Genomic DNA, 26,261 nt, shown 5'->3' with positions numbered 1-26,261 from the left:
GGTTGGGGCATAGACTTGAATTACTGTGATGTTGAATGGTTTGCCTTGGATTCGTACTGAGATCATTCTATCATTTTTAAGATTGTACTCCAGTACTGCTTTTCCCACCCTTTTGTTGACTATGAGTGCTACTCCATTTCTTCTAAGGGATTCTTGCCCACAATAGTAGATATGATGGTCACCTGAATTAAATTCGCCCATGCCTGTCCATTTTAGTTCGCTGATTCCCAAGATGTCGATGTTCAATCTTGCCATCTCATGTTTAACCACCTCCAGCTTACCTTGATTCATTGATCTGACATTCCAGGTTCCTAAACAATATTGTTCTTTACAGCATCGGATTTTCTTTTCACCACCAGACACATCCACAGCTGAGTGTCCTTTCGGGTTTGGCCCAGCTGCTTCACTCTTTCTGGCGCTACTTGGAAATACCCTCTGCTCTTCCCCAGTAGCATATTGGACACCTTCCGACCTGAGGGGCTCATCTTCCGGCGTCATCTCTTTTAGCCTTGTGATACGTTCCATGGGGTTTTCTTGGCAAGAATACTGGAGTGGGTTGCCATTTCCTTCTCCAGTGGACCACATTTTGTCAGAACTCTCTGCCATGACCTGTCCGTCTTGGGTGGCCCTGCACGGCATAGCTTATGGCTTCACTGAGTTACGTAAGCCCCTTCGCCACAACAAGGCAGTGATCCATGAAGGGGAAATAAAATGGCACTAAATAATAAATATAAATCAAAGATTAGAAGTGAATCAATAGAGATGAATACCCAGATCCTTGGTGCATTATCTGAAACAACTTTCATTGGGTTCAACTGAGCTGTTTCCAAGAAAATGTGCTTAGGATCATGAGAGAAGTGAGAACAGAATGTGGGAATGGAGAGATTTACAAGATAAATGACAGAAAAACTAGGCAGCCAAAAAAACTTCACTAGCTTGGTGATCAAGGTCGGGTGCACTCATTATTCCAAGAGGCCCCAATTAATAAGTGTTCCATTCGTAAACCTAGCATTAAAAGAAGGGCAGAGCTTACATTTCCTCATCCTTTGGTTTAATTGAGGAACAATCTATACACAAATATACTCAAACCATCTCAACAAATTCCGGTATAAAAACTCCATCCTAAACACAATTATTTACACAATATGCAAATAATCCCTGCTAAAAGTAGTATGTAGGACTAACTTCAGGACAGCACCTCTAGTGACAACAGTTTCCCCATTCGCTCCAGTGGAGGAGGAATGTGCACATTGAGGTGCTCATGGACTGAACTGATTACAAGAAAATCACATAACCATGCATACAGCAGGACCATATGCTCAGCAAAACATACATGGACCTCTGAATCAGGACAAATATGTGCAGAACTAGGTAATAAGAAAGCAATAACCTTCTGGGCTAGAACTGATGACAGAGCTTAGTTATTCAATTTACATCTACTAAGATAAGTGTGGTGGTTGGATCCATACTTACTGATACTTAGAATAGACCTATTGAGATCAGTGGGACAAGTTACTCATGATTAATTTGATTTCAATGGGTCTACTCCAAGCATAAGTATGTCTGAATCCACGCATGTGTCTTTTGTGACACTCATGTGAAGATGGCACATACAGAAAGAAGTCACTGAATGAAAACACAGCACAGAATCTATTGCAGTTGCTGCGGGAATTACTGTAAGCACAACGGGAAGCTGGAGCTGGCTAGTGCAACCAGAAACTAGCTGAAACTACTGCTTCCAAAGGCAACAAGTCAATGGAGCTTTTAGAGATGCTAGTTTTCCATTGCACTAAGAAGTTGTTCCCATTAGCACAATGTGTTTAGTCTTGGCAAATTGCCAGCAGTGGTTACATCCCATTGAGTTATGGTGATTCTAGAAGCTGAAGTCTTGCACGTATTACACCAGAGACAGTGCCTTTTGTACATGACCTTCGAAAAGAATGTAAACCTGGATCAGTTGCCTCCACTGAAATCAATGGTGCAACTCTTCCTGGTGGGCTGTTTCCATATAAGCACAGGTTTGCCTGTGTGAAATCTTCAGGACTGGGGTAACTTATGGGCTCCTTCACGCTGAGCTTTTATCCTGTGATTGAGATTGCTCCTTCACAGAAGTTTGCAGGCTCTTGACATGACGCTGTGATCATTCAAAGCGTCTCCTGCACTAAATGCCCTTTGTTCCATTTTTAAATAGATTGCAGATAATGAGCTATCAAATTACCCCGTTGTGTTCCGCTTCAGTTTCTTCCGTGAAAAGAGTAAAAGCGGCAAGAAGGGGAGTGAGATCAATGAAAGGTAATGGAAGACTCAGATATGGGGAGGAGGAGGAGGAAGGGGTGAGGGAAAAGGAAGCAGGTGAAAAAGCGAGTCGTGATCCTGCATTTAAAACGGAAGCAGAAAGCCCCATTTTAAATGCAGGATTTTAGGCTGGTGTAGAGATGCCCTATGTGGACATACTTAGATCAGAAGTAAAGTACTTCGATCCGAATAGCCACTCTTGTATGGCATTTCTGGTATTTAAAAAAGGAGTTAAGACACATTTTTTTTCTTTGCTATATACTGATTTTTAGATAACATTTCCATTTAGCTGTAGTATTTAGATGCATATCCACCTCAAAAAATAACACTTTAGAGGGCCCAATTTCTTAGCAAGCATTCTGAGGAGCTATTTAAATGTAATCTGCTGTTCTGAACCTGGTTTGCTGCAGATGAACGCAAGATGTAGCCAAGATATAAAACAACCTTCCTGTTATGAAAACTCTTCAACACTAACAAAGCCATGTTTAGAGAATTTGCCCTCATCCATCATGCTTTAAAATACAAATCTGATAATAATACTTATATGAGTCATTCAAGTGGACATGACATAATTCAAATTGAATTAACTGCTAAAATGAACTTTTTAAAAATTGAGGCCTTATGTTTTGTGCTGTCACTACATTTGTTAGAAATTTCATCACCATAAGGGGGAAGAGAGGACCTTCTGAGAGTAAAATGTGGGTAACATAACATGTAGAGCTAGTCTACTGTACAAACACAAGCCCTTTTCAGGTACTGAAATGAAGATAACAGAGTCAGAGCTAGCACATGGCATCCTTTGTCAGCTGTTGGGGCCCCAATGCCCTGGCAGGGCCCAGTGCTAATACCTGTCCTCCCTGCCCCATTTCAATGTTTTCTGACTTGATGCGCTGAGCAGCAGTGGGAGGCTGGGTCTAGATGCCATTTTAATTTCCCAGAATGCCTCCAATGTACTGTTACTCTGGGCATGGGAAAGTTAAATGGTGGCCCATAGCCAGCTAGTGCTGGTGTCCACGACCCATGACAGGGAAGCCTGCCAAGGCCCACGAAAAGAGGAGGAGGGCCACTAGAGGACATTTTGCCCAAGGCCCCCTCAAACCTGTACCCAGCCCTGATAATGAATATTCTTGGGGCACGGGAGAGAGACTGCCTTCAAACTACCAACTTTCATTAGAACATCTGTAGAAGGCACCTATGTGCATGGGTATATGCATGTAAGACTCTTCCCATGAAGTCATGAACTCTGGACTGCCCCTTCACCCATTTATTATTCCTGCTTTGAATGCCTGAAAAGAGTTTCAGAGAAGCAATCCCAGCAAATGTTGGAAGTTCAGATTCTTGGACTGTGTATTTGAAAAAGCCTTCTGGGATTTATGCCGACAAGTGCTACAGCAAATCAAGCACTACTTAGAGAAGATAAATAACCAAGGGACCCCACAGAGGTAGTCAATGTAACAGGATGTAACAATGCTACATGGAACAGGATTTAGTGTGATTTAATATTTGTATGCTACTTTCCAAACAGCATTTTTAGAAAAGTGGCTCACAACATTGCAGAGAGGTGATCTCACTGAGTGCCTTAATGCACAAACACCACCACCACTTACTATGATGGTTATGCTCCGAGTCCTTTCACCACTGATACAGCTCTTTCCCTTGGTACCATATTATTCATAAACTGCGTGTAAAATATATGCTATAGAAGAACCAAAGGGATTTAAGCTAAACAAATTCCCGAAGCTGTATAGATTATATTTGCAGTTCTAAAAACAAAAGAAAAGCAGATTACAAATGTTACAATTAAACTGCCTAGGCAAAGAAAGTGTCCTAAGGCAGAATAAAATTTCTTTCAAGCAGCTCCTGACCATAGCCAAGTTCAACAAAAGTTTTTGGATTTCTCTGGTCCCTGTCATACAGACTTATGGTGCATTCTGCTACTGTGCATTGCTTCACAACACTATGAAATCAGTGTCATCCAGGTTCTGAAAACAATGCCGCATCAGCTGCAGCATCATGCTACCACCTGGATCAGCATCAGCTGCAGGTTTTTAGCATCATGCTACCACCTGGATTGTATTTAAATATTTGTAGATTGGATTTAAAGCATATCTGCCTGCCAAACATAAATTACAAAAAAACTAACAATAATTAGGCTTTTTTTAATATAGGAAGGCTGTGTTCACATATCACATACTTGATCCAATATCAAATGGTTTCTCTATCAAAGAGATAATGGGCATGGTAGGAAAGTCCAGTTCGCTATTTACATCAAAACAGGATGGCTGTAACTTGGTATTATCTGCCATGCCAATTCTAAAAATTAAAATGGGCATCAAAGCTAGTGAACAAGGTTTTCTGGCTTATTCTCTACTATGGTTTATATATCATATACATTATCAAGCCTGTTTATTCTTCAGTTACACAATGGAAAACCTATTAATTAAGAAATGATACAAACAGAAATAACTATAAAGCGATGTATAATAGCTATATCTATATTAAAATCTTGTCTGACATTTACTTTTGAGTTAAAGTATTTTCATAAACATACATAGGGATTTGTATAGATCAGGAAGAAAGAATGGACTGAACAGAAAATGAAAGTCCTACCGAGGAGGAAACTTGATGTGAACACCCATAAAGGGCATCTCTACACCAGCCTAAATTCCTGCATTTAAAATGGGGCTTTCTGCTTCCATTTTAAATGCAGGATCACAACTACTCCCTTTTTCACCCGCTTCCTTTCCCCCCTCCCCTTTCCCCATCCTCCTCCCATTATCTGAGTCTTCCATTATCTTTCATTGATCTTGCTCCTCTTCTTGCCACTTTCCCTCCTTTCATGGGGGGAACTCAAGCGGAACACAACGGGTAACTTGATAGCTCATTATCTGCGATCTATTTAAAAACAGAACAAAGGGCATGTAGTGCAGGAGATGCCCTGAAGGGTGACGACATCATGTAAAGAGCCCGCAAACTTCCGTGAGGGAGCCATCTCAATCGCAGGATAAAAGCTCTGTGAGAAGAAAGCCCTAATCAACTATAGGACATAGGAAAGCGCTTTATACCAGGTCAGACTATTTGTCCATCCAGCCTAGTATTGTCTACTCTGACTGGCAATGGCTGTCCAGAGACGTAGGCAGAGATCCAAATCTCTGCTAGTGCCTCATCGCCTGCAAAAGGCTTTTAATTGAACTCAGAATCCACCTCTACCTTGTACTTAGGTTCTTGTGCAAGTTTGTTTGTTTGTTTTTGCCTACTGGGAAATGGGTGCTTTGGGATGGGCCACATCCACTATGGTAGCCATGATGTGTATAGGAAGCCCAACTCATGACAGCCATTTTGTCAGCACACACATGACATGCTATCAAAATTCCAAATGTGTCTACCGGCCCAAAAAGATTGCAGGGTGCTGTCCTAGGCAATGAACTTGGTAACTTCCGCATGCAAGACATGTGCTCTGTCACTGAGCTGTGGTCCCTGTCACCCAAGAGCCAGCTCTACCATAAGGTAGAAAAAAGAGCCCTTTTCAATGTTCAAAAGTCATAAAATGAAAATACACAGTGAGGGCCACTGACATCATGGTGGCTCCCTGACCTATGCATGTTCATTAACAGGCATGTAGAGGGCCTTCACATGTGCAGAAGGCACAATGGAAATGGTGAAACTGCCATCACAATTATGCACCCTTCCCTACACACATTCATTTTAGCTGTTTTTAATGTCTGACAAGACTTAAGGAGGCTGTGCCCAGTGAGCTGGAATGAAAGGAAGCTAAAGACAGCACAGTCTGTTTGCCGGGCCTAGTCTGCCACTATGGGCCTAAGCGTGAATCCTCCACTCTTCAAAGCAGGAGGAAGCAATACAATGAAAAATAAAATGCAACACCTGGTTTATTTGTTTTGTTTCTCCAAAATAACCTTCAGCTCAAATTCAAACCAGCAGTCAGTCACTGCAGAAGAAAGTCTGCAGAGCCTAATGACTCAGGTTGCATTACTCAGTTTGGAATACAGCCATACAAGTCTGTTTTGTCACAGCTCAGATCCTGGTTGCAGATAGTTCCTCCTGCCTCCTTCAAAGACAGACACAATTGTTGTCTCTGGGGGCTCAAAGAGGACAGATGTACCAACCAGATGTTCCAGGCATTGGAACTGTCTATACTGGGGGACTGGGGCAGAGTGGGGGGAAAGACCTTACTGGCTGCTGCGGTCCAAAGAGAGATGAAGCTGCCTGAGTAAGCATGTGGCTTGTTCAGACTGCTCTCCCATCTCCCTGAAACAAGGCCTAGGCCTGGCTGAGTTTTCAGGCTATGTCCCCCATCCAAGGTTACATACCTAGACAGCCAGATTCTTCACTCCCTCCTGGATGAAAGTTATTAAGGTCAGTTTCCTAACCTTGGGTGCTCTATATTTCAGTTTAAATGTATGTTTTGGGGAGGGAGATATTTGTGGGGGGGCACTACTTACATTTTTTTAGAAATGGCATAAATGTGAGACAGAGGGTAGTACGGGTCATACCATTCCACTACAAATCTGGTTATGGTTGACTTTGTAGCTTCCTGTTTCATGTCTAGCTATTTATTGAGTCAGTGAATTTCTAAAATGAACATTTTGGATCTAAGCCTGTATGGATGTCACACTGGCTGGTTTTCCATCCTTTCCCAAATCTGGAAGGCATTCTGTGTAATCCCAGACATAACAGAGACTGGTTGTGATTATCAGTAGTGTCAGTACTCTGCACATGATCAGAGATTAATACTTCATATTTTCAGGACTGAGCCATGCATTGCAAATAGGTTCTAATGCTATGCTCTGATGTGCCCTGCCTCAAATGAAATGTTTATGTGGCTGCAATAATTTGTTCTTTCAATTTAGAGAAAGAAGTGGTTCAGTTAATAAAAGGCTGAATGGTGCTTTGCGGGAGGGAAACTGCAGGCAACTAGAAGCAAGTGTTGTTCACATTTTAAATGTTTTGGTGGACTTGTTTTGTTTTCTGGCAAGGGATCTGTAAGTGTTCTTGTAAAGAATACTTTCGTTCCAAAACTTATGCCATGAGGTATGGCTTAATTTCAAAATGAGAGGGCTTGGCCTTTTCTAGAAATCAAGATTAGGCCCTCTTACACAGAAGCCCTTCCCCTATAGAAAGATGTGCAGAGCATAATTGATGCTTTTCAATGGGGAGGCATTAGCACTCTGTACACGTTTAATGGTACTCTTTCCTAAGTAAGTGATGTACAAGTCCTAATGTGAGGAAAGCACAGGAGTTAAAAATTGCAGCCCACCAACTAATCCCATCCTAACGACTATCGATTGAGAGATCCCAAGAATTGCCTCAACAGCAACTAAAGAACTAGTACATATAATAACCATAAGATGCATGCAGCCTGGCTCATATTTACTTGCTGCCAGCAACACATGTCTGAAAATAATCATTTTGCAGGAAAAGCCTGTCATGATGTCTGATATTTTAAAACTGAGCATTTCCATAAATTATTACTACTCTCACTTCTGAGTTTTCACATATAAAGGGGAAAATGTAGTTTTCTGGTTAATGCCTATGTAGTTAGAGGATTTATTCTTCTGGTTCTGGAATAGGGAACTTAACTCAAGAATGTATTCACTTTGTGACAGAACATCTTTATTACGTCTTCTAGGAAAAAATTGACTTGAGATCAAGTTACTATACGGTATATCTATTGGTTAATTAGAACTTTAAGAAGAAACAAATAAAACACTTTATTGACCTTTATATCTTCACTCAAATAAATATTTACTACCGCAATTTACAAAAATTATTTACCTCTCAATAACAGATCACATAGAGAATATGCAGTACAGGCGCTAATGAATGTCTACAGCTATCAGCAAACAAATTAAGGGTGAAGGAAAATGAAAAGCTTTCTAGCTATCATGACTGGTCTATAAATAGCATGTGAGACTTCTTTAAAGATATGTGATCTCTTACATTAACCGACTTATTTCAGTGCATGATTGACCTTGAGATGGAGAGAAGTGCCATAGCACAGAGGCATCCTATTTTAGTGAACAATGAATATAGATATTCAAGTACATGCCTCTTGTCAATGATCATTGTTGGAAGCTGCCTATGCCACACTGGGACAATCAATTTTGTAAATGGTTGCAATAATCAAGGAAATTGCCTAATTTATAAATCCTTGCATACAGCATTTTAATGGATTCTTACATTTTAATGCTGATGCCTTCAAAGCGAAATGAATTGTTGTCCAAGCTGTCATTGCATAAAATGATAAAAACATTCAGTCTTGTAAGTTACTACACCTCATGGATATTCAAACCCTCAGAACATAATCACTCATTAGTGACTTCCCCAATAGTCTTCCATTACAGAATAGCAGGATGAGTGAAGAGCCACAGTTTCTTTCCAAACGAAGCTTTGATAAAATCAGTGAATCAAATTATAAGCTCTGAGTGTATTGATAATAGTTAAAATTATTAAGCTTTACTGAAGCAAAATAAAAATTAGACATTTTCTCTGGCAGTGCTACATTTTGTTTTACTTCCTCCTCAGCCACATGCTGATGATGACAAAGAAGAACAAGAAGAATAAGAACAATCTCTTTTGCCTAACAAGTTACAGTATATCATAAAAATACACATACTACAGGTAAGTGCTGTAAATAGAGTTTCCTGATCAAAACATAAAACCTAAGAGACACTTTGAACATTTGCCCTATGGACCTGATGCATTCCAAAATTGAGGGCCAAATTTTATGTTCTATAAAGCTGCAGTACCATAAAATTAGAGGCTTTCCCTTCAAATAAGGGAAATCCCTTAAAGTCAGTACCCCTTTCTATTACTAACCTGTAAATCTGCACATTCTACTCCGGAACTCTCTCTACATATTTAGATATGGTTATACATAGATTGCTATTCTCAGTTAAATCTTAAGCAATTGATTTCAGCCAATGGTGGGCTGTCAGTACTTTACTTACTGCTCAATCTCACTAACCTGACATTTATGGTGTACTGATTGGCCTCTGTCAGTGGTGGTGGTTGTAAATTCACTTTGAAAAGCTTTGTGTTAACAGCCTTCAACCAGGCTCTGAGAAGGGTACGAGCAGGCAGGCTGACAATTGCTCGACCTTCTGCCCTTATTACAGTGAGTAAATCAGGCTTTGAGCTATTAAGCTGGAGCCTGAGGCCTACACAAAAAGGATTGACATGACTAAAGGTCAACCTCTGTCACACATGTGTAACAATTTGGATAATGGAATTCTGTAACTTATCGAGGGCGAGGTGGAGGTGGCAATGGCTTAGAAGCAGAGCAAATGCTGGAGTATATTTCCACGCTTCTTGTTTTGTCTTGTTTGGTAAGTAGTTATTCAGGAGTATGTACATTCAAATTCATGTAAATATCTGCAGATTTCATTGTGATTTTCATAAGGCGATTCTGTAAAACATTTCAAGCATGGCAGATTTTATATGGCATTTCAGCGCAATAACTGGGTTATTATCAGCGTATACCATCAGTGCCATGCTGGCATCAGGTATACAGTCAATTTTGGGTATTAATACATTTTATTAAAGTGTTATCTTTATTCATTCACTTGAAACAGAAAGACTATGGAAATAAGTGAATGTATTTTGTGTGAGAAATAATTCTAAACCTTTGAAGTCAGATTTTCTTAGTATGAAGGCTCATGTATGAACAATTGCAGATTAAAGAGCAGAATTGCTTCATGAGTTACAGTCATCTGCCAAGTGGAGAACCAGAAATATAAGATGAGTCATGGATTGCTGAAATTCTCTTCATATTTTAAAAAACTGTTTTTATCATATAAAGTATGGTAGAATATAAGAGCTTCGGCTATGGGGCGGTATAGAAATGTAATAAATAATAACAACAACTTCAACAACAATATAAATTATGGCTTCACAGAATTGCAGATCCGTATTTGGGGAAAAGTCCCATTAAACACAATGGCTAGGATCTTAACTTTCCTTCCATTAATGGAACAGAGTTCATGTTCATGGAGCAGGGCTTTTCCTCCTCTATCTGCAGTCCCATGTGCCCCTGGAAATATGCTCCTGGGTATTGGGGAACCATTGAGAATGGTGTGGGATATGGTGCAGGAGACTGCAGATGGAGGGGAGTTGGCAGAAATTGTCCCTTCCCTTACATGAATGGAGGAATAGCTTAAGATCCAAGCCACTGAGACTTACTTTGGAGTAAACATGCCTAAAATTGCACTATTAATCAAGTATGTTTCAATTATGTTTCAGATAAGCAAGAGAACTAAAATACTGAGAACAGCAGGTTGATAATATAATACCCCAAATCCCCAAAATAGTTGGGGAGCAAGGATCTTTATAAAAAATTACTTCAATGTTTATTTTCTCGAGAAGTACTGAAATTGACTATAAAATAAACCAAATTTGCCCTCCAACTCTCTGACTAATTTCCAACAGTAAATTAGGGAAACTGAAAAGTTTCTAACCAAATCAATTTTACAGTCTACATGAAGCTCCAAAATACTCAAATATTTTAAAAATGTATAATGAAAGAGAAGTCTAGTGTAAGAATATATTTTTTCATTATATTAGATGTAAAGTTTAACTCTTACTGTCCATATTGCAAGCTGTAATGATAACATTACTAAGGTTTATTTTAGGGCAAAATTACTAGAATGTCATCAACATGACATATTTGAAACAGAGCTGACAAGCAGTCTTGAATATTAGATGATGGATTGCTGAGAAACATAAATTTTCACCTTAATATAGCTATGGTTTGCACATAATTGTATCCCCTTGTGCTTTCCTGCATCAAAAACCTAGACTAAAATGCAGCTCAGGGAATCTTGAGGCATATCTATCACTATAACTGGAACTTGTTCCTTATTTGGAAATAAAAGTTAGGGATCCTATCTTTCCTCTGTTCCCAGGATTTTTGAGAATTGGTCTATCTATTTGCATCATTCCCATAACATAACTGTAGGGGAAACTTACCCTCGAATTTCCCATGAGCAAATTCAAAATGTGTCATTTAAATAGGTGCTATTACCATTTTTAATAGAGTCAAATGTGTAGGCTCCATAAGATTTAAAGGTCCTTTTATAACCCCTTGCCCACTTTCTATCTATTGCAACTGCTCTTGCTTCAGTGAAATATACACCCTGATAAAAACAAAATGTGAATTTTTATTCCCTTCAAATAAATAAGACATCCTCTTGTAATACAGATATATAGGATCTGGATGAAAAGCTGTGATCTAGTGGGTAAAATCCTAAACACAAGGACCAGTGCAGAGAAAGGGTGAAGAAGATGTAACATTTTAAGTGTGGCGGAAATTATGTGAACATATATTTGATTTCAAATAGCAAATGTGTGTTCAGCCATACACTTAGAGCATCTCTACACTAGCCAAGAATCCCACATTAACACAGGGCTTTCGGCTTCCATTTTAAATGCAGGATCACTACAGACTCCCTTTACACGCACTTCCTTCCCCCTCCCTTTCCCCCGTATCTGAGTCTTCCATATGTTTCATCATACAGTCGTTAGATGGCACTGTGGTCTAGCTCCTCTTATTGTGGGTTTTCTTTTTTCATGAGAGAACTGAAGCGGAACCCAATCATGGTAATTTAATAGCGCATTATCTCTGATCTTTTTACAAATGGAGTAAAGGTCATTTAGTGCAGGAGACGCCCTGGAGGTTAATGACATCATCTAAAGCACCCACAAACTTCCATGAGTAACCAATCTAAATAGCAGGATAGAAGCTCCATGTGAAGAAGCCCTACACATTTTCTGCCTATTCAGGCATTCATCTGAATAGGTGAGGGCTTAAACTGGGTAGAGCAAATGGGCTGTGCACTCTGGCCCCTCCTCCTCCATCCATGGCTGTACCAGCCTTGCTTGGCAAAGTCTGAAAGAAAGTTCTACTCGCATTCGCTTCAATGGGAGTAGAATTTTCTGTGTGATTAGGAAACCTAATAAGATAGGATCCATGATCATACAGAGAGTTCTACTCATGTTCAATTGAATGCGAGTAGAACTCCCTTTCAGATCCTACTGATTCAACAAGGAAAGGTCTGAACTGAGGGAGTGGAGCAGCCAGAGACTCAGGGGATGGGGCCAGCATGTACAGCCCCATTGGTCTGCTCATCTTAAGCTCTCATGCATTCAGGCAAACACCTGAACAGGTCTCTTGTCTTCACTCTTATCTTAGCTGCATGTAGGTTCCATTTAAATCAAAAGAATTAAAGATAGTTGTGACAAATGAGTTCCACTGATTTCAATAGGATTTAAGTACAACTATCTTTCTCTGAAATAATAAAAACTCAACTTAAGGACACTTTGTTGAGTTTAAGTTCCATTAAGTCTATGAGACATCCTTGTAAAAGTGCCTTTATTCTTCTTAACAAAGTGGACTTGTTTATTTATTTATTTTTTAATAACATGCTTCTAAACAAATCTTTATTTTTCAAGTCCTCAAACATTATGAGATATTATCATCATTATCATTATTACACCCATTACTCCATTTTCTAGGTACCACAAAAACATTAAAAAACAACATAGACCTTAACCACAGGCTTGCAGTCTAACAGAATGCCATATATTACAATACAGCCTTAAACATCACAAGAGAAGGAAAAGCATAAACGCATTTTTTCCACATAAAAATTTAAAGTGGAAAATGTATGGACATAAAAATTAAGATTCGTGTGTCCATACATCTTCCAATGGAACTGCAGCAACTGTTTCATCTCTGTGCTCAAAATAGTTACAATGGGCTCCCCCCCACCCAATCCGTTGTACGGGAAAGAGAGGAAAGAGGAGCCATAATTTGCCATTCACAGCTTTCCAGATCTTTATTACTGCAACCTTAACATCTGAAAAACTTCAATTACAAGAACTTCTAAACCTTTTAAATGTCTGTATTATATTCCAATGGAATTTAAAGTGTGCCCCCTATGCATTCCTTAAGTCTAGTCTTATTACAATTTGATGTTAAACAGAAAAGGAAAACCTTGTGCAACTAGATTAATTTATCTCTTGGGAATAAAGACACATTAATAACTGAGATAATGCTTTCTTATATGTTGGAAGCAAGTGCAGTTTCACTTCTTTACTAGAAAACACATTAAGAGAAAATTATCTCATTCTCATCAATAAGCCCCAATTTCCGAGAAAGTTTCTGTTTTCTTTGCAAGAACATTAAGAAAGAATTATTTTCATTAACTCAAAATGAACAAACAGGAAATATTATTGAATTCTGATGGAATCAATGCCTCTGTTAAAATGGTGTTTACTTGCTAAACTCAGTAATGTTTCAAATAAGAGTTCATTATACTTTCATTAAATACAAGGAAATTCTGCACTGGCTAAAAATGGGCCAAAGGAAAAATGAAAGAAATCATAACTAAAATGATTCATATTTTTGGTTTCCTAAAGAGATGATCTTTTCTGTAAGCTATAAAAAATGACTTGGCTGATTGATAAAGAACTGTATAATTTCCCAATGAATACCCATAGGTATCAGGCCATGCCGTGAAGTAATGGAATGGTGTTTAATTTACTTCACACTGCTGCACACTGAACTGTATGGATTACATACAAAGCAAACACTGAATGTGTGGCAGGAACTCTTGCACAGACATGCCAAAAAATGTGTCCACGGTGTCCTACCATACATCAGATGCAATAACTCTGATGTTTGCCAAAGCAAAGAAAATTAAAAATTACCACATCTGGACTGGTGTTTAATTGTCTTTGCGATAGTCCCTCAATGTTTTTGACTCATACTGGAAATTACTACAAGACCATTAAGAATCATAATTTTCAGAGCACATGAACAGCAGTAGGAGTAGGAAGTTGGATTCTTCTTTAGTGCGACATTTTGTTGAATATCATTCTGATAATATTAGTGGATTTTGTTGTGGAGCAGGTGGTATGGGATAAATACAACTGGACTACTATTTCCTCTCCTCTCTAATGGATAATCGTCTATTCATCTTCTCTCCTGCATTTATTGTCCCCCAGTCCCCAATTGCTTTTCCTTAACCTATCCTGCCTCTCTTAATTACTGCCCAATTCCCCTTCTACCATTTACCTCCAAACTGCCACCACATACTTACACTATCTCACCTCTCCTTTCTCTAAATTCTCTTTAGCCTCACTACAACCTGACTTCTATCATCTGTAGTCCACTGAAACTGTCCTCATCCTGCCTGACCTCTCCACTGCTTTTGAATTACCCTCTCTGGCCTGACTCCCTTCATGCATGGGCCCTCCATAACTCTGGTTTTCTTCCAACCTTTCTAATCAACTAATTCAGTATTTCTATGAGGAGAGTTTTTGTCTACATTTCCCTCTCTCTTTTGAGGTTCTTCCAGGATCTATTCTTGGCCCTCTGCTATTCTCTCTCCAAACATACTACCCCAGCTGACCCTATCATATTTCATGGCTCACTAGAGCCTATGCACTGATAAGAACATAAGAAGAGCCAAGCTGGACCAGACCAAAGGTCTATTTAGTGCCGTATCAAACTTAATCTTTCCTCCCCTCCATTTCTCTCCATATTCATTGGCAATGTCGCAACCCATCCTGTTAATCAGGCATAAAGACTTGACTTGATATTTGATCCTCCCCCCCCTTGCTATCCATTTTTGGTCCATTTTCAAGTCACATGATTCTTCCATTACAGCAGGGGTGGGCAGCTTTGGAGGTTTAGGGGCAGCTTTCCATCCTCCAGATCCTTTTTAAGCCTCTAGCAATTTTCCATGTGATTCAGTGGCAAAACACAATTTTTTTGCTGCTGCTGCTCCTACACTGCCAGATTTTGGTGACCTGGCAGGAGCAACATGTGGCCCATAGGCCACGTGTTCCCCACCCCTGCTATACAGGATTGCAAAAATATGGCCATTCCTCTCCCTCCTCAGCAAAACTTCTGGTTCACTCTCTGGCCATCTTCTGCCTTGACAGCTGCAATCTTCTCTCTGATTTCAGCCGTGTCATAATTCAAACCAAGAGACTCTCCTCCTTAAATCCCTGTATCGGCTTCTTATTTGCTTCTGAACTCAGCTTTTTGCTCCATAGAATGGGACGTGTGCAGATGACTGTCATGGTGAGTGCCATGCATGCTTTCTGCAACCTGGTGAGCACTACTATCACTATGGCAGCATCTCCACCTGAGATTCTTGCTTTTGGATCTGCTACGGGCATAAGTCAAGACTAATTCCTATTTCTTTGCTTTCAATGGCACTTAGTTGTGATACACTTTTGTTGATTTAGCCCAATCTGTGCAGCTGGATTACACATACAGAAAAAGTACAATTGTCATTTAGCAGCATGAAGACTTTCTTTCTGCTACACTAGAATTATCATTACAGGCACTCTCATAGCACTGCATGAAATTCAGCCATGATGTAAAATAAAACTGTGAGCTAGTTTGGAAGAATGATCAGGGCTATACATGCTCCCTCCTCCCTTCACCTCCTCCTGCTGCGTGTCAGTTTTGGTGCTTGATTGCTGGTCTCTTTAAACCACAATTTCCCATGACATCTTAATCAGGGAATGATGGTTTAACTTCAGTTTACTAACCAGAATCAAAACAAGGTTTAAGACCTGATCCTTATTAGTAAACTGACATTAAGCGAGTTCCCTGTTTCAGACATAGCAGGGAACTATGGTTTAAAGGCTCCAGATCACAGAATTGAAGGCGAATGAGGGCAGGACCAAAGGAGGAGTCAGTTGCCCCAATGCTCATTTCTAGTTTCCTAAGCCATGTTTAAGAAGCTGGGAATATTATGTCTGAAAAGGCCCTATAAAAACACAGCTTATTGAAAACAAGCTTCTATCTAAACTAAGCTGACTTCATCAAATAACAAAGAATTAGTACTCTTTTTAGAAGCTAATATGCTAACAGTGGAATAACTCAAAATTTAGGATTTTTTTTTTTTAGCTGTAGATGCTCCACACTGTGTCAAGAAAGATGGTCAAAAACAGCCCTCTAACAGAACGATGGCCAAACACTACAAAATTAATCAGTTTTAAGATGCAAGAAAGAGAGCCTGTCATCCCAGTTATAAGCACTTTTGCTTTAGAATCCTGTTGAACAGAACTTCTTTCCTGTTGCACTGTAGAATTGCAAACAATGGCTCCCTAACATAATGGTGCACCTGTATCAGTATTTCTAAGAATCTGCAATAATCTCCTTTATTAACAGTAATTTGCAGGAAGTTGCTGCTTCCTGCTACATTTTCTGACAGAGAAGGTGTGAGCAGACTTTACAAGCCCAAGTTGCTATATACGCATTTAAATACATTTTGGAAGCTTTTGACAAAGTAAACCAATGAAAGAAAACATCTCACAAAACAGAAACTTAGGACCCTTCATCAGATTTTAAAAGCCAAAAATGCTGTGAGCTGTGGTGACTTACTTCCCAGAGATGCTGAGTGTTTCTGGTTGCTCCTGTTTGTACCTTTTCTGGCAGTAGGAGAACTCCCTGGAAAGGCCCAATCCAGGTGCCCTGCTGAATCCTCTGGGCAGCACAGATGCCATAGGCCAAGCCAGGCACAGTGCTGGTGCACAGGCACACTTCCCGTGGCAGATCCCGAAGCCACTCAGGAATCTCAGGCGGAGGTGCTGCCGCGGCAGCACTACTAGTTCCCACCAGGCGGCGCAAGGAGTGCAGAGGACCGTGCATGGGGCACTCTCCGTTACGGTTATCTGCACACATGTCACATCCTGTGAAGAAAAGAGAAAGGTTTAAATTTTTTTTTAAAAAAAATAGCTAGTCGCAGCTAGGCTACTGTCATCAGGTCCCAAGGCAGAAGTATATGGAATCATCCATCAGTTTTTGAATACTGACATAAAAACATAAATATACATTTGCTGGGTTCTCATAACTCTCATCCATCTTCAGAAGTAAGTTGCCCTCCAATCAACAGGGCAGGATATATTTCCAATTAAACCTATTTGGGACTGGTGAGTGAATCACATTCAGGGGAATACAGGAGGTTTAAAATGAAGCCCAAACACATATATGTTTTCAGATACATTCAGATGTATTCAGATATATTCACAGGCTTGTTAAGCTGTGGTTATTGGGTTGTTTTAGGGTTCATTTTTAAGTCAATTGGGGTACTTTCTATTCTATTTAGGTGCTTCCAGCACAACTAAACTTGTTCATGGAGACAAAGGCTGCAATCCACCCAGGGCCAGGCCTACCATTAGGCAGAGTGAAGTGGCTGCCACAGACACTGGAGGCTGGGGTGATGGCATCCTCCCCCCAGCTATTCCTCCTGAGCCTCCATTCCCACAGTCGTCCTTGTCAGCCAGCGTTCTAGTACTAGTTGCTTGTTGCTGGCCTGGCTGGCTGCCTTGCCTAGTTGCTTTCTCCTGACACATCACAGGCAAAAAAATTCAGAAAGGCCCCTGACAAGCAGGCAGATAGGCTGCCAGTCCATGCAGACACTGTGTGTATATGTGTTGCTCTGCTTGTCTGAAGCAGGCATTGAGCACAGCAGTGAGCAAGTGGTAACATAGTGCTGGAGGACATATGTCACATGGCCTGCCCTGTTCTCCCTAACTAAGCTAGCCTGCTGCCCTCAGGTGTAGTGGAAGAAGACACTGTCCCATTACCAGTGTTGAAGTAAGATTCAGTGGCTTTTGTATGTGGAATGGGGGTGGGTGGGGATCTTGTCCTGTGTTTCAGACAGCAAGGTATCTTAAGCCCCCCTTGAATCTACAGTGACGTTCCTGGGAATAAGCTTCATTAAGCACAGTAGGACTAATTAATGAGTAAACATGCATAGGATTGCACGGCACATTAGCTTATTCCAGGTAGTCCAGCTCAACTGGTTTGTGGATCAAAGCTTAAGTGATGTGTTTCAATGAACCATTTAAGAACATGTGAGCATGGCAAGATTCTCCTGTAATATTGTGTGCTACTCTTGTCTGTTACTGTTTAAAATACTTCGCTCCACCATTGCTTCTATAACTAATATGGATCCTCTCTTCCCCTTTATCACTGTCTTTCAGGATGTGTGGCTAAGCTTGTCAATTTCTAGCTGAGCCTTCTACATATGTCTTATATGCATTACATTTATTTAGGTATATTTGTTTATTTTAGAAACTCTGTTTTTATTTTTATTTTAAAAATACTTTTAGAGGTGAATTGTTAGTTAATATAAGTGTTGATATCTTTCAAATGCATTATTTTTTACATGTTTTGAAATATTCATATTAGGATTTGTTATGTCCTATTGTTATCTTATGTTTTAACTATGATTAACTGTTGCAGAAATGTTTTGATGTTATTGATACAATGACTATTGTATTCATTAATATGATGTTTGATATGTCATTGTCCTCTTGAGAAACTGTTGTCACTATCCTCTTGATATGAAACTGCTATCAAACTGTTCTGATATGTTGATGTTTATATTTTGCTATGTGTTTCTATTTTCGTTATTATTTTCTTACGTAATTTGTGAGTAAAATGCTTTGGGAACAATCTTATAAGGAAAAGTGGCATACAAGTTAACTGATGATGACTAACTGAAATTACCATGAAAATAACCTAAATGTGTAGTAACATTGACAGTGTACTCAAGTACAAAACTCCAAGCTTTCGCTAGTCATGATTCTATTTAGGACTTTTAAACAAATTATTTTCAGATATTTATTTCTGAAGCAATATTTTGTCCAGTTTCCACAGTAACATAATACATATGTTTATGCAAATTTTGGTGGCAAACTATTTATGAAACTACATTTTTCCCCCTTGTTATTTCAGTTACCATGTATTGCAGTAAGTATCTATCTAACCTTTACTCATATCAGAAAACGTTGTTGTATACATATGGTAACAAATACATACATTCCTTATGTTATATTAAGAAAAACATTAGTAACACCTTAAATGAATAAAGAGAACTTTGGAAGTTTACATTTTGTTCTATGTCATGTTAATGGTTTCCACATTCTTTACATGCTGTCTGGACTTCCAAGAACACCATTCATGCTCAGAAACAGATTTTGCAAATCAAAAAGAAGTGAACCTCTTTGAATCAATTACAGTCCTTGGCACATCTTGCACATTATAACACAATTAAAGGTTTCAAACAACTTTGTCCGAGGAATATATTCAAAAAGTAGTGCTTCTTCTTCAATATTTACACAGCAATTTGTTTCGTCCTGATAATCCTGTGCATCATACATATCCAGCAGCTAAAAATAAAAATATTCTCCAGTTGGTTGAGGATTTGGTGGTCTAAACCACAAATCTGGAATAATTAAGCAGCCACAAGTTGAACCACAAGTTACAAACTTTTTGCCTCCTATCTTAGATTAACTTCAGTATAGTTTAATGTTTCAGTCAGAAGTACAAAACATTTCTACCTACTCAACATTTTTATGATTCACATAACTAAAATGTGGCTTCTATTTCTGCTGTTGAGAAGTTATGCCTACATAGTATGGCATCCAGCTACCATTTGTTTATTTTCAATTTATTTCTCACTGTTCGAAGGCTCAAAATAAATGCTTAAAAAAATTAACTAGATGCACAGTAAATTGGATCATACATTTGAAATGATAACATTAAAGATTCCTTTAAAAATGTGCCACAATACAGAAACTCAACATTAAGTACTGGTGGAAACTAGCAGTTAATATCCAGCTCCTAAACATGTCAGCCAGGATCAAAAAAGATAACTGAGGTGTGCACCCAAGAGTTTTACTTTTTCGTTGAACAGCAGATCTCCATACCATAATGGTAATTGCTTTTCTATGTCTCCTCATTTTTAAAAGTAGCTTGCCATGGAACACTGGAAGTTCATGTCTGAGAAACAGGAGTCCAAAGCCCTCTTGGGCACATAGAACTTGTTGCATAGTTCTTCAGATCCCAACCAGTTTGTTGCTGTTGTTCAGTCGTTAAGTCGTGTCCGACTCTTCGTGACCTCATGGAAGGTTCATAGCACGCCATAGCACGCCAGGCCTTCCTGTCCTCCACTCTCTTCCGGAGTGTGCCCAAATTCATATTCATTGCATCGGTGATGCTATCTAGCCATCTCATCCTCTGCCGTCCCCTTCTCCTTTTGCCTTCAATCTTTCCCAGCATGAGGGTCTTTTCCAGTGACTTTTCTCTTCGCATGAGGTGGCCAAAATATTTGAGCTTCAGCTTCAGTATCTGTCCTTCCAATGAGCAGTCAGGGTTGATTTCCTTTAGGATTGACTGATTTGAACTCCTTGCAGTCCAGAGGACTCGTAAGAGTCTTCTCCAGCACCACAGTTCAAAAACATCAATTCTTTGGCGCTCAGCCTTCCTTATAGTCCAGCTCTCGCAGCCATACGTTACTGATGTATGTTTTTAATTTTAATGTGATTGCAAACTGGTCTGTTGAAGAGGGAACAAGTGATGAGCTCAAGCACCCCCTTCTTCCCTTATATACACAGCTTCAGAGAAGACTTCCTGGTTTATGAAATTACTATTTCCTGCATGTCATCCAAACTGGGAAACTGTGTCTAAAGCAGCTCCTACAAACTAGGATTACAAACCAGGATTACAAACCAGGATCAAACCTTCGTTTGCAAATTTGGTCTGTAGAGAGCACAAATTGCAGTTGCCTGGTTCAGACATCCTGGGCAAACTGTGATTTAACAAATCAGGAAGTCTCCTCTACAGCCAGGTGCGTGAGAGAAAGTTGGAAGGGGAGGTGGAAAGAAGGAGCACTCAAGCTTGGTTTTGTAATTTGTTGGGCTGGGAAAATTACACGTGAATCAAGCCATAGAGGTAGAAGACATTTGCCTGTAGTAACAAGGATTATAAATCCTAACCACAACCCAGACACTTCCACAATACCATCTACACACTGAAATACTTGAAATCAGTTTAATTCTGTTAACTTCAATGGGATTTCAGGTGACTAGACCTAATGTCTAGTTTTTGTACCTAGACATTATTTTCAATCAAGCTGGCAAGTCCTGTGAATACAAGCAGATATATTTCCTATTGCAGCAGGAAACAACAGAAGCTAATTCTAATCAAACCAGCACTAACTCTGCAAATATTTCCTTAATGTTTTTGTAAAAGAAGACAGTTTTCTGCAGTTTATTCTTATTCTCACCATAACTCTTCCCTTTCAAATCATATAACTGTACTTTTACAGATGTACAATGAAACTAACATTTTTCATCACTGCTCATTCATATAGGGCTGTATCCAGTGTTAGTCTAACATAACTTTATTTTTTATTTATTTATTTCATTTATATCCCGCCTTTTTTCCCCTTGCAAGGAACCCAAGGCGGCTTACATTATCCTCCTCCTCTCCATTTTATCCTCACAACAACAACCCTGCGAGGTAGGTTGGGCTGAGAGTCTGTGACTGGCCCAAAGTCACCCAGTGAGCTTCCATGTCTGAGTGGGGACTAGAACCTGGATCTCCCGGCTCCCAGTCCAACACTGTAGCCACTACACCACACTGGCTCTCTTAGTCAGTCCCTGTCCCTGTCATTTCAGTTGGTCTACTCTAAGTAAGACTACCATTGGATATAACCCATAGATCTACACATTCAAACATGAAATCATATTACATGAGATGTTTGTACAATATTACAATTGTTTATATAAACACAATATACATGTATTGTTCTTGTAGAATTAGCTTTGAAAACCCTTATTCAAGTAGGACACAAATATATATCTGTGAAAGCACACTGACTTTAAAATGTTCTAAGGTGAATTGCTTCCAAGCAGTATCTTTAGTAGGTAACAGGCCGCAATCCATAAATCACTTAAATCAGAAACGTTGATCTTAAGCTGTTTAGTGCAGTTACCTTCTATGGAGCTATACCAGCTTAAGGCTGCAAGCCTTAAACTCCTGAACTCAGTGGGACTTGATTTTGAGTAAATATGTATAAGATGGAGCTATACATACTGGATCTTTAGTTGTTTGTGGATTGCCCTATGTGTAATTGCAAGGAGAGGTGTGAAAGACACAGCCTAGATAGGAAGACATTTTAGATAAGAAAATATCTAAACACAATGTTTGCTACTACTTTTTCAAGGACAGATATAAAGCTAGGAGGGGGCGGGGGAATCTAGCAAGGCTACCCCTGGAAGAAATCTGGCTTTTAAGAAAGAAAAATTTTATTACAGTACAATGAAATATCACCATATATCCTAGAATGCATTTGATATGCCAATCTTCTTAAGCAAAATCTATGATAGGCCCAACCCTTTGTTCATTATATACCATAAACTTATACTGGCTAGTCCCGCAGGCTAAAATTGTAGTTCCCTGGTTGCTCAACAGCAAAAAAAATCTTCCACTTCCTTATACATTCTTCTTTTAAAATCAGATTTCTTATATTCTAACTTATAAAACAAAACAAAAAAACTCAACCCTTGTTGGAAATTTAGGAAATGATCGATCAAGATTTTAGTTACTTCTCAGAGCAGACCAGTGATTCTGGAATAATTCGTTCCCTGCTGACAATCTTTTAGATGTGTAACCTCCTCCCAACTTCCTGATTATTAATGGGTCTCTTGGAGACACCATGTCTACTGAACAGCTTCAATTAAATAAAGCCAAAGCATCCTTTTTACTCCAGCCAGGCAGCTTTAGGTTCAAACTCCTGTATTCTGCCACAAGATATGTAACATCATTCACTTTTACACACGCACGTGGCTTTTAGAACATCGGATAAAACTGAAGATGTGAAATGGTTATACAAACTAGGACTAAACAGATTTTTGGAACTCTTTCCTCCTTTCTTGCCAAAGAAATAAAGATCAGCATTACTAATTAGAAAAAGAATTACAGACTACATATCAATGAGTGTTTCTGAACCCCTCGAGTAGATTCCACCTGAATAATTAAGAATCCGTGTGGATATTTGTTGTTCAGTCGTTAAGTCATGTCCGACTCTTCGTGACCCCATGGACCATAGTATGCATATAAACAAATAACAAAAACTAGTAAAAGTGAACTGCTTGATTATATCAAGGCAAATAGGCTTCCTTCATGCATTTCTCCTTATTTAAAGTAAGGGTCTATATTGAGAAAGACTATTTCTGCAGCCAGAATGACTAGCATATACAGATATTAAATTATTATAAATGATTATAAATGACTTGTCAATTGATTCTGAATACTAAAATATAAGCAATATTCATAAGGTAACAAACTCAACTTTGTAATTGCTCAATTCTACTATAGTCCAAAAAGCTTTCCAAGATTATCTGAATCCTTAGTTACCTTTTGAATACATTCTTGCCTTGTTTTTGGAGCAGTTCTAGAACACTTTAGAAATGTTACAGTAATTTTATTGTGTTCCCTGTGTTTATAACGCATTATAATGGATATAATACATAAACTGCTTGAGATTTAAAAATCTAAACTCCAATTCTAAATTCATTGGGTTGGATCCAGATGTAGTCATACTTAGATTAATGAAATCAATGGAATTTAACTTAGTAACTTCAGTCCTATTGATGCCAGGGGGGTCTACAGTATGTGTGACTAAGTCTGTATCCAACCCATTATTTGGAAGTGAATCCACTATACTGGATTATATTGCCACCTAAGTATTTAGGAATGAATACATAAATTGCATTCAAATAGATTTAAAATTAGAAGTAAGATGCCTTAGTCCCATTCATCTTAAAAGAACCAGCACCCTTTGGCTTCAGTAGTATTTGCACCATATAATTCAAAGTATGGATACAAAATCTGCTGGTTTATGAAGTCTACCTCTAAGCAGTATCTTTAGGAACAATACAGCTTTACATCCCAGTTCTAAATACTTGATGCGGAAGTTTGTTCCACTGAAATCAGTTTAGTTTCTTGATGTAATAAGGGCCTTCACAACTTGCTTTTTCCAATGTGGGTTTTTATTTCCTTGTCAGGAACAAACATTTGGTAATGTGTGAATGGTGCAATGGGTCTTTTTTTTCTTTTTTTTTGCTAGAGCTATACAGGACAGTTTCCTGATCCATATATCAGCTTCCTGATCCATTTACCAGAAACTACGGTGTGCAAATATTACAAAATACATGCTTTTTCAAGATATAGGTTAATCTTCCCCTTTAAAAAGAAAAAGGAAACCCCACTAATTTCCAAAGGAAATGGAAAAGAGTATGTTAAATTTTTGAGCAGAGAAAGTGCCATAAAGGAACACATAAGCAAACTATCTACTCTCGTATGAAGGATATTCAGAAGGAGAAAACTATAACATAGTCCATAATTTGCTTAATCACATTTATGAAGAGAAAGAGAGTGTTCAAACTATCCTAGTTTGCAGTTAGATGTAAAGCAATACAAAAATATTGAAAACAGATTATTTACATTGAGGTTCTTTATGGTGCATGTGGAAGGACTACTGCGATTTTTATATAAATACTAGAGCAAGTCTGGGATTTTCAGAAGGGCTGTCAGGAAGGGCAACAAAATAGTCAGTGACATATGACACTGCTTCTTCCCTACATCTTGACCACAGGATTAACTCTGAAACTAGAGGGAGTCCTTCTGTTTACTTCAGTGGGCTTTTTGATCAGACTCCTAATCAACAAGAGAAAACTGAAGAAAACTGTCACAACATATCAGATATGTTAATAAAATAGTGAAGGTTTTCATTTTGACAAAAGCTGTAAATAAAGCAATAAAAGACAGCAAATGCATTTGAATAAAGAAGGAGGTGTAACACATACTAAAAGTCTAATGCAACTAATCAGAATCTATAACAACTTATAAAGCCATGGGCCACTATATATTTAATTCAAGAGTAATCTCACTAGTGTGACTTGATGTGCCCTAGTATATGCAAATGTAGATTTCGGTCTAAGATCATTTGGAGTGGTAGAGAGGATTCCAAAGAGTTTAAAGGGAATTCACATTACTCTTCCTTAAATCCCCATGTTGTCAATTGGAGAATGATAAAAGAGGAAATCCTAGGGGAATTGTGAACAAAGGTTTCTTACGTGATCCACTTAGGAAGAATAGGTTGTAAACAAAAACCCCAAATATATTAGAGTTGTCAGTGAATTAGAGGGTTTTAGTCGATTAACTGTCTTTTTTTAACCAATTAATCAATTAATTAACTGGATACAGTAAACATTACACTGTCTCAGTAGAGATGATAGAAGTTAATGGGAATAACAATAATGGGAATTTTCTTGAAATTCACTGTAATCCTGAGCATGTTTACTCAGAAGTAAAACCCACTGATCTCAATATTTTCAAAAAAATTGTGCATAGGATTTAGGCCTAAGACTGCAATCCTATGCAAATTTATCTGAGAGTCTCATTGAACTTAGTGGAAATTACTTCTGAGTAAACATGCATAATTTTGTGCTGAATATAACACGACACATAATGTATTGCTTAGGAAAGCACCCAGACTACTTTGCCAAGAGAAAGAGTTACAGGTGTATTGTACCCCTGATCAGCAAGAGCTTACAATAAGAAGTCATCAACACTGAAGAAACCATCCACAGTGCCAGCATTTATTAAAATCTAGAAATCCACATATTATACTTGCTACTAAAAATGCCAACTCCTCATATCCATTAATAGTTTCATCCATTCAATCCTAAAATATGTATGGCTGTTCTGCATCATCCCAATTTTCCAAACAATGAATGCCCTATATTATCTATAATTTAACTGTTCAACCATACTCACATACAAATATAGCTATATTTCTGGATGAAATTTCAAAGTGGAAAGTAATGTAATAATCTTAATCTAACAATCAATTTTCAATAGTACATAACCACCATCACCCCAATGAAAACACCTAAGTGCCTATGATATTGCTATACCTACAACTCACTAAATCTGAAACACTTTGGCATCTGGGATTATTACACACAAGTTAGCTCAACTGTAGTGACAGCCACGACAGACCATTTTCACACGTGACACTAAAAAATAACACCTTTGAGCTTCTGCCATGCGATTTGTGCTATGT

The 26,261-nt window shown here is 38.7% G+C and overlaps 1 protein-coding gene across 2 annotated transcripts in view; it reads right to left on the bottom strand.

Moving 5' to 3' along the window:
• PRDM6 (PR/SET domain 6) overlaps positions 1 to 26,261 on the bottom strand; it is a 117,826-nt gene that overhangs the window by 80,685 nt on the left and 10,880 nt on the right. For both annotated transcript variants that reach the window (XM_084833966.1, XM_084833967.1), the window contains exon 2: positions 16,721 to 17,028. In XM_084833966.1, coding sequence (XP_084690092.1) covers positions 16,721 to 17,028 — 308 coding nt within the window. The remainder of the gene's footprint in view (positions 1 to 16,720; positions 17,029 to 26,261) is intronic.

Source organism: Heloderma suspectum, chromosome 2 (genome assembly GCF_057233095.1).
Source record: "Heloderma suspectum isolate Gila_16-S chromosome 2, 16-S_ref, whole genome shotgun sequence".
Taxonomy (NCBI): domain Eukaryota; kingdom Metazoa; phylum Chordata; class Lepidosauria; order Squamata; family Helodermatidae; genus Heloderma; species Heloderma suspectum.
Note: the sequence above shows the minus strand (reverse complement) of the source record. Positions and strands in the feature narration are given on the sequence as shown.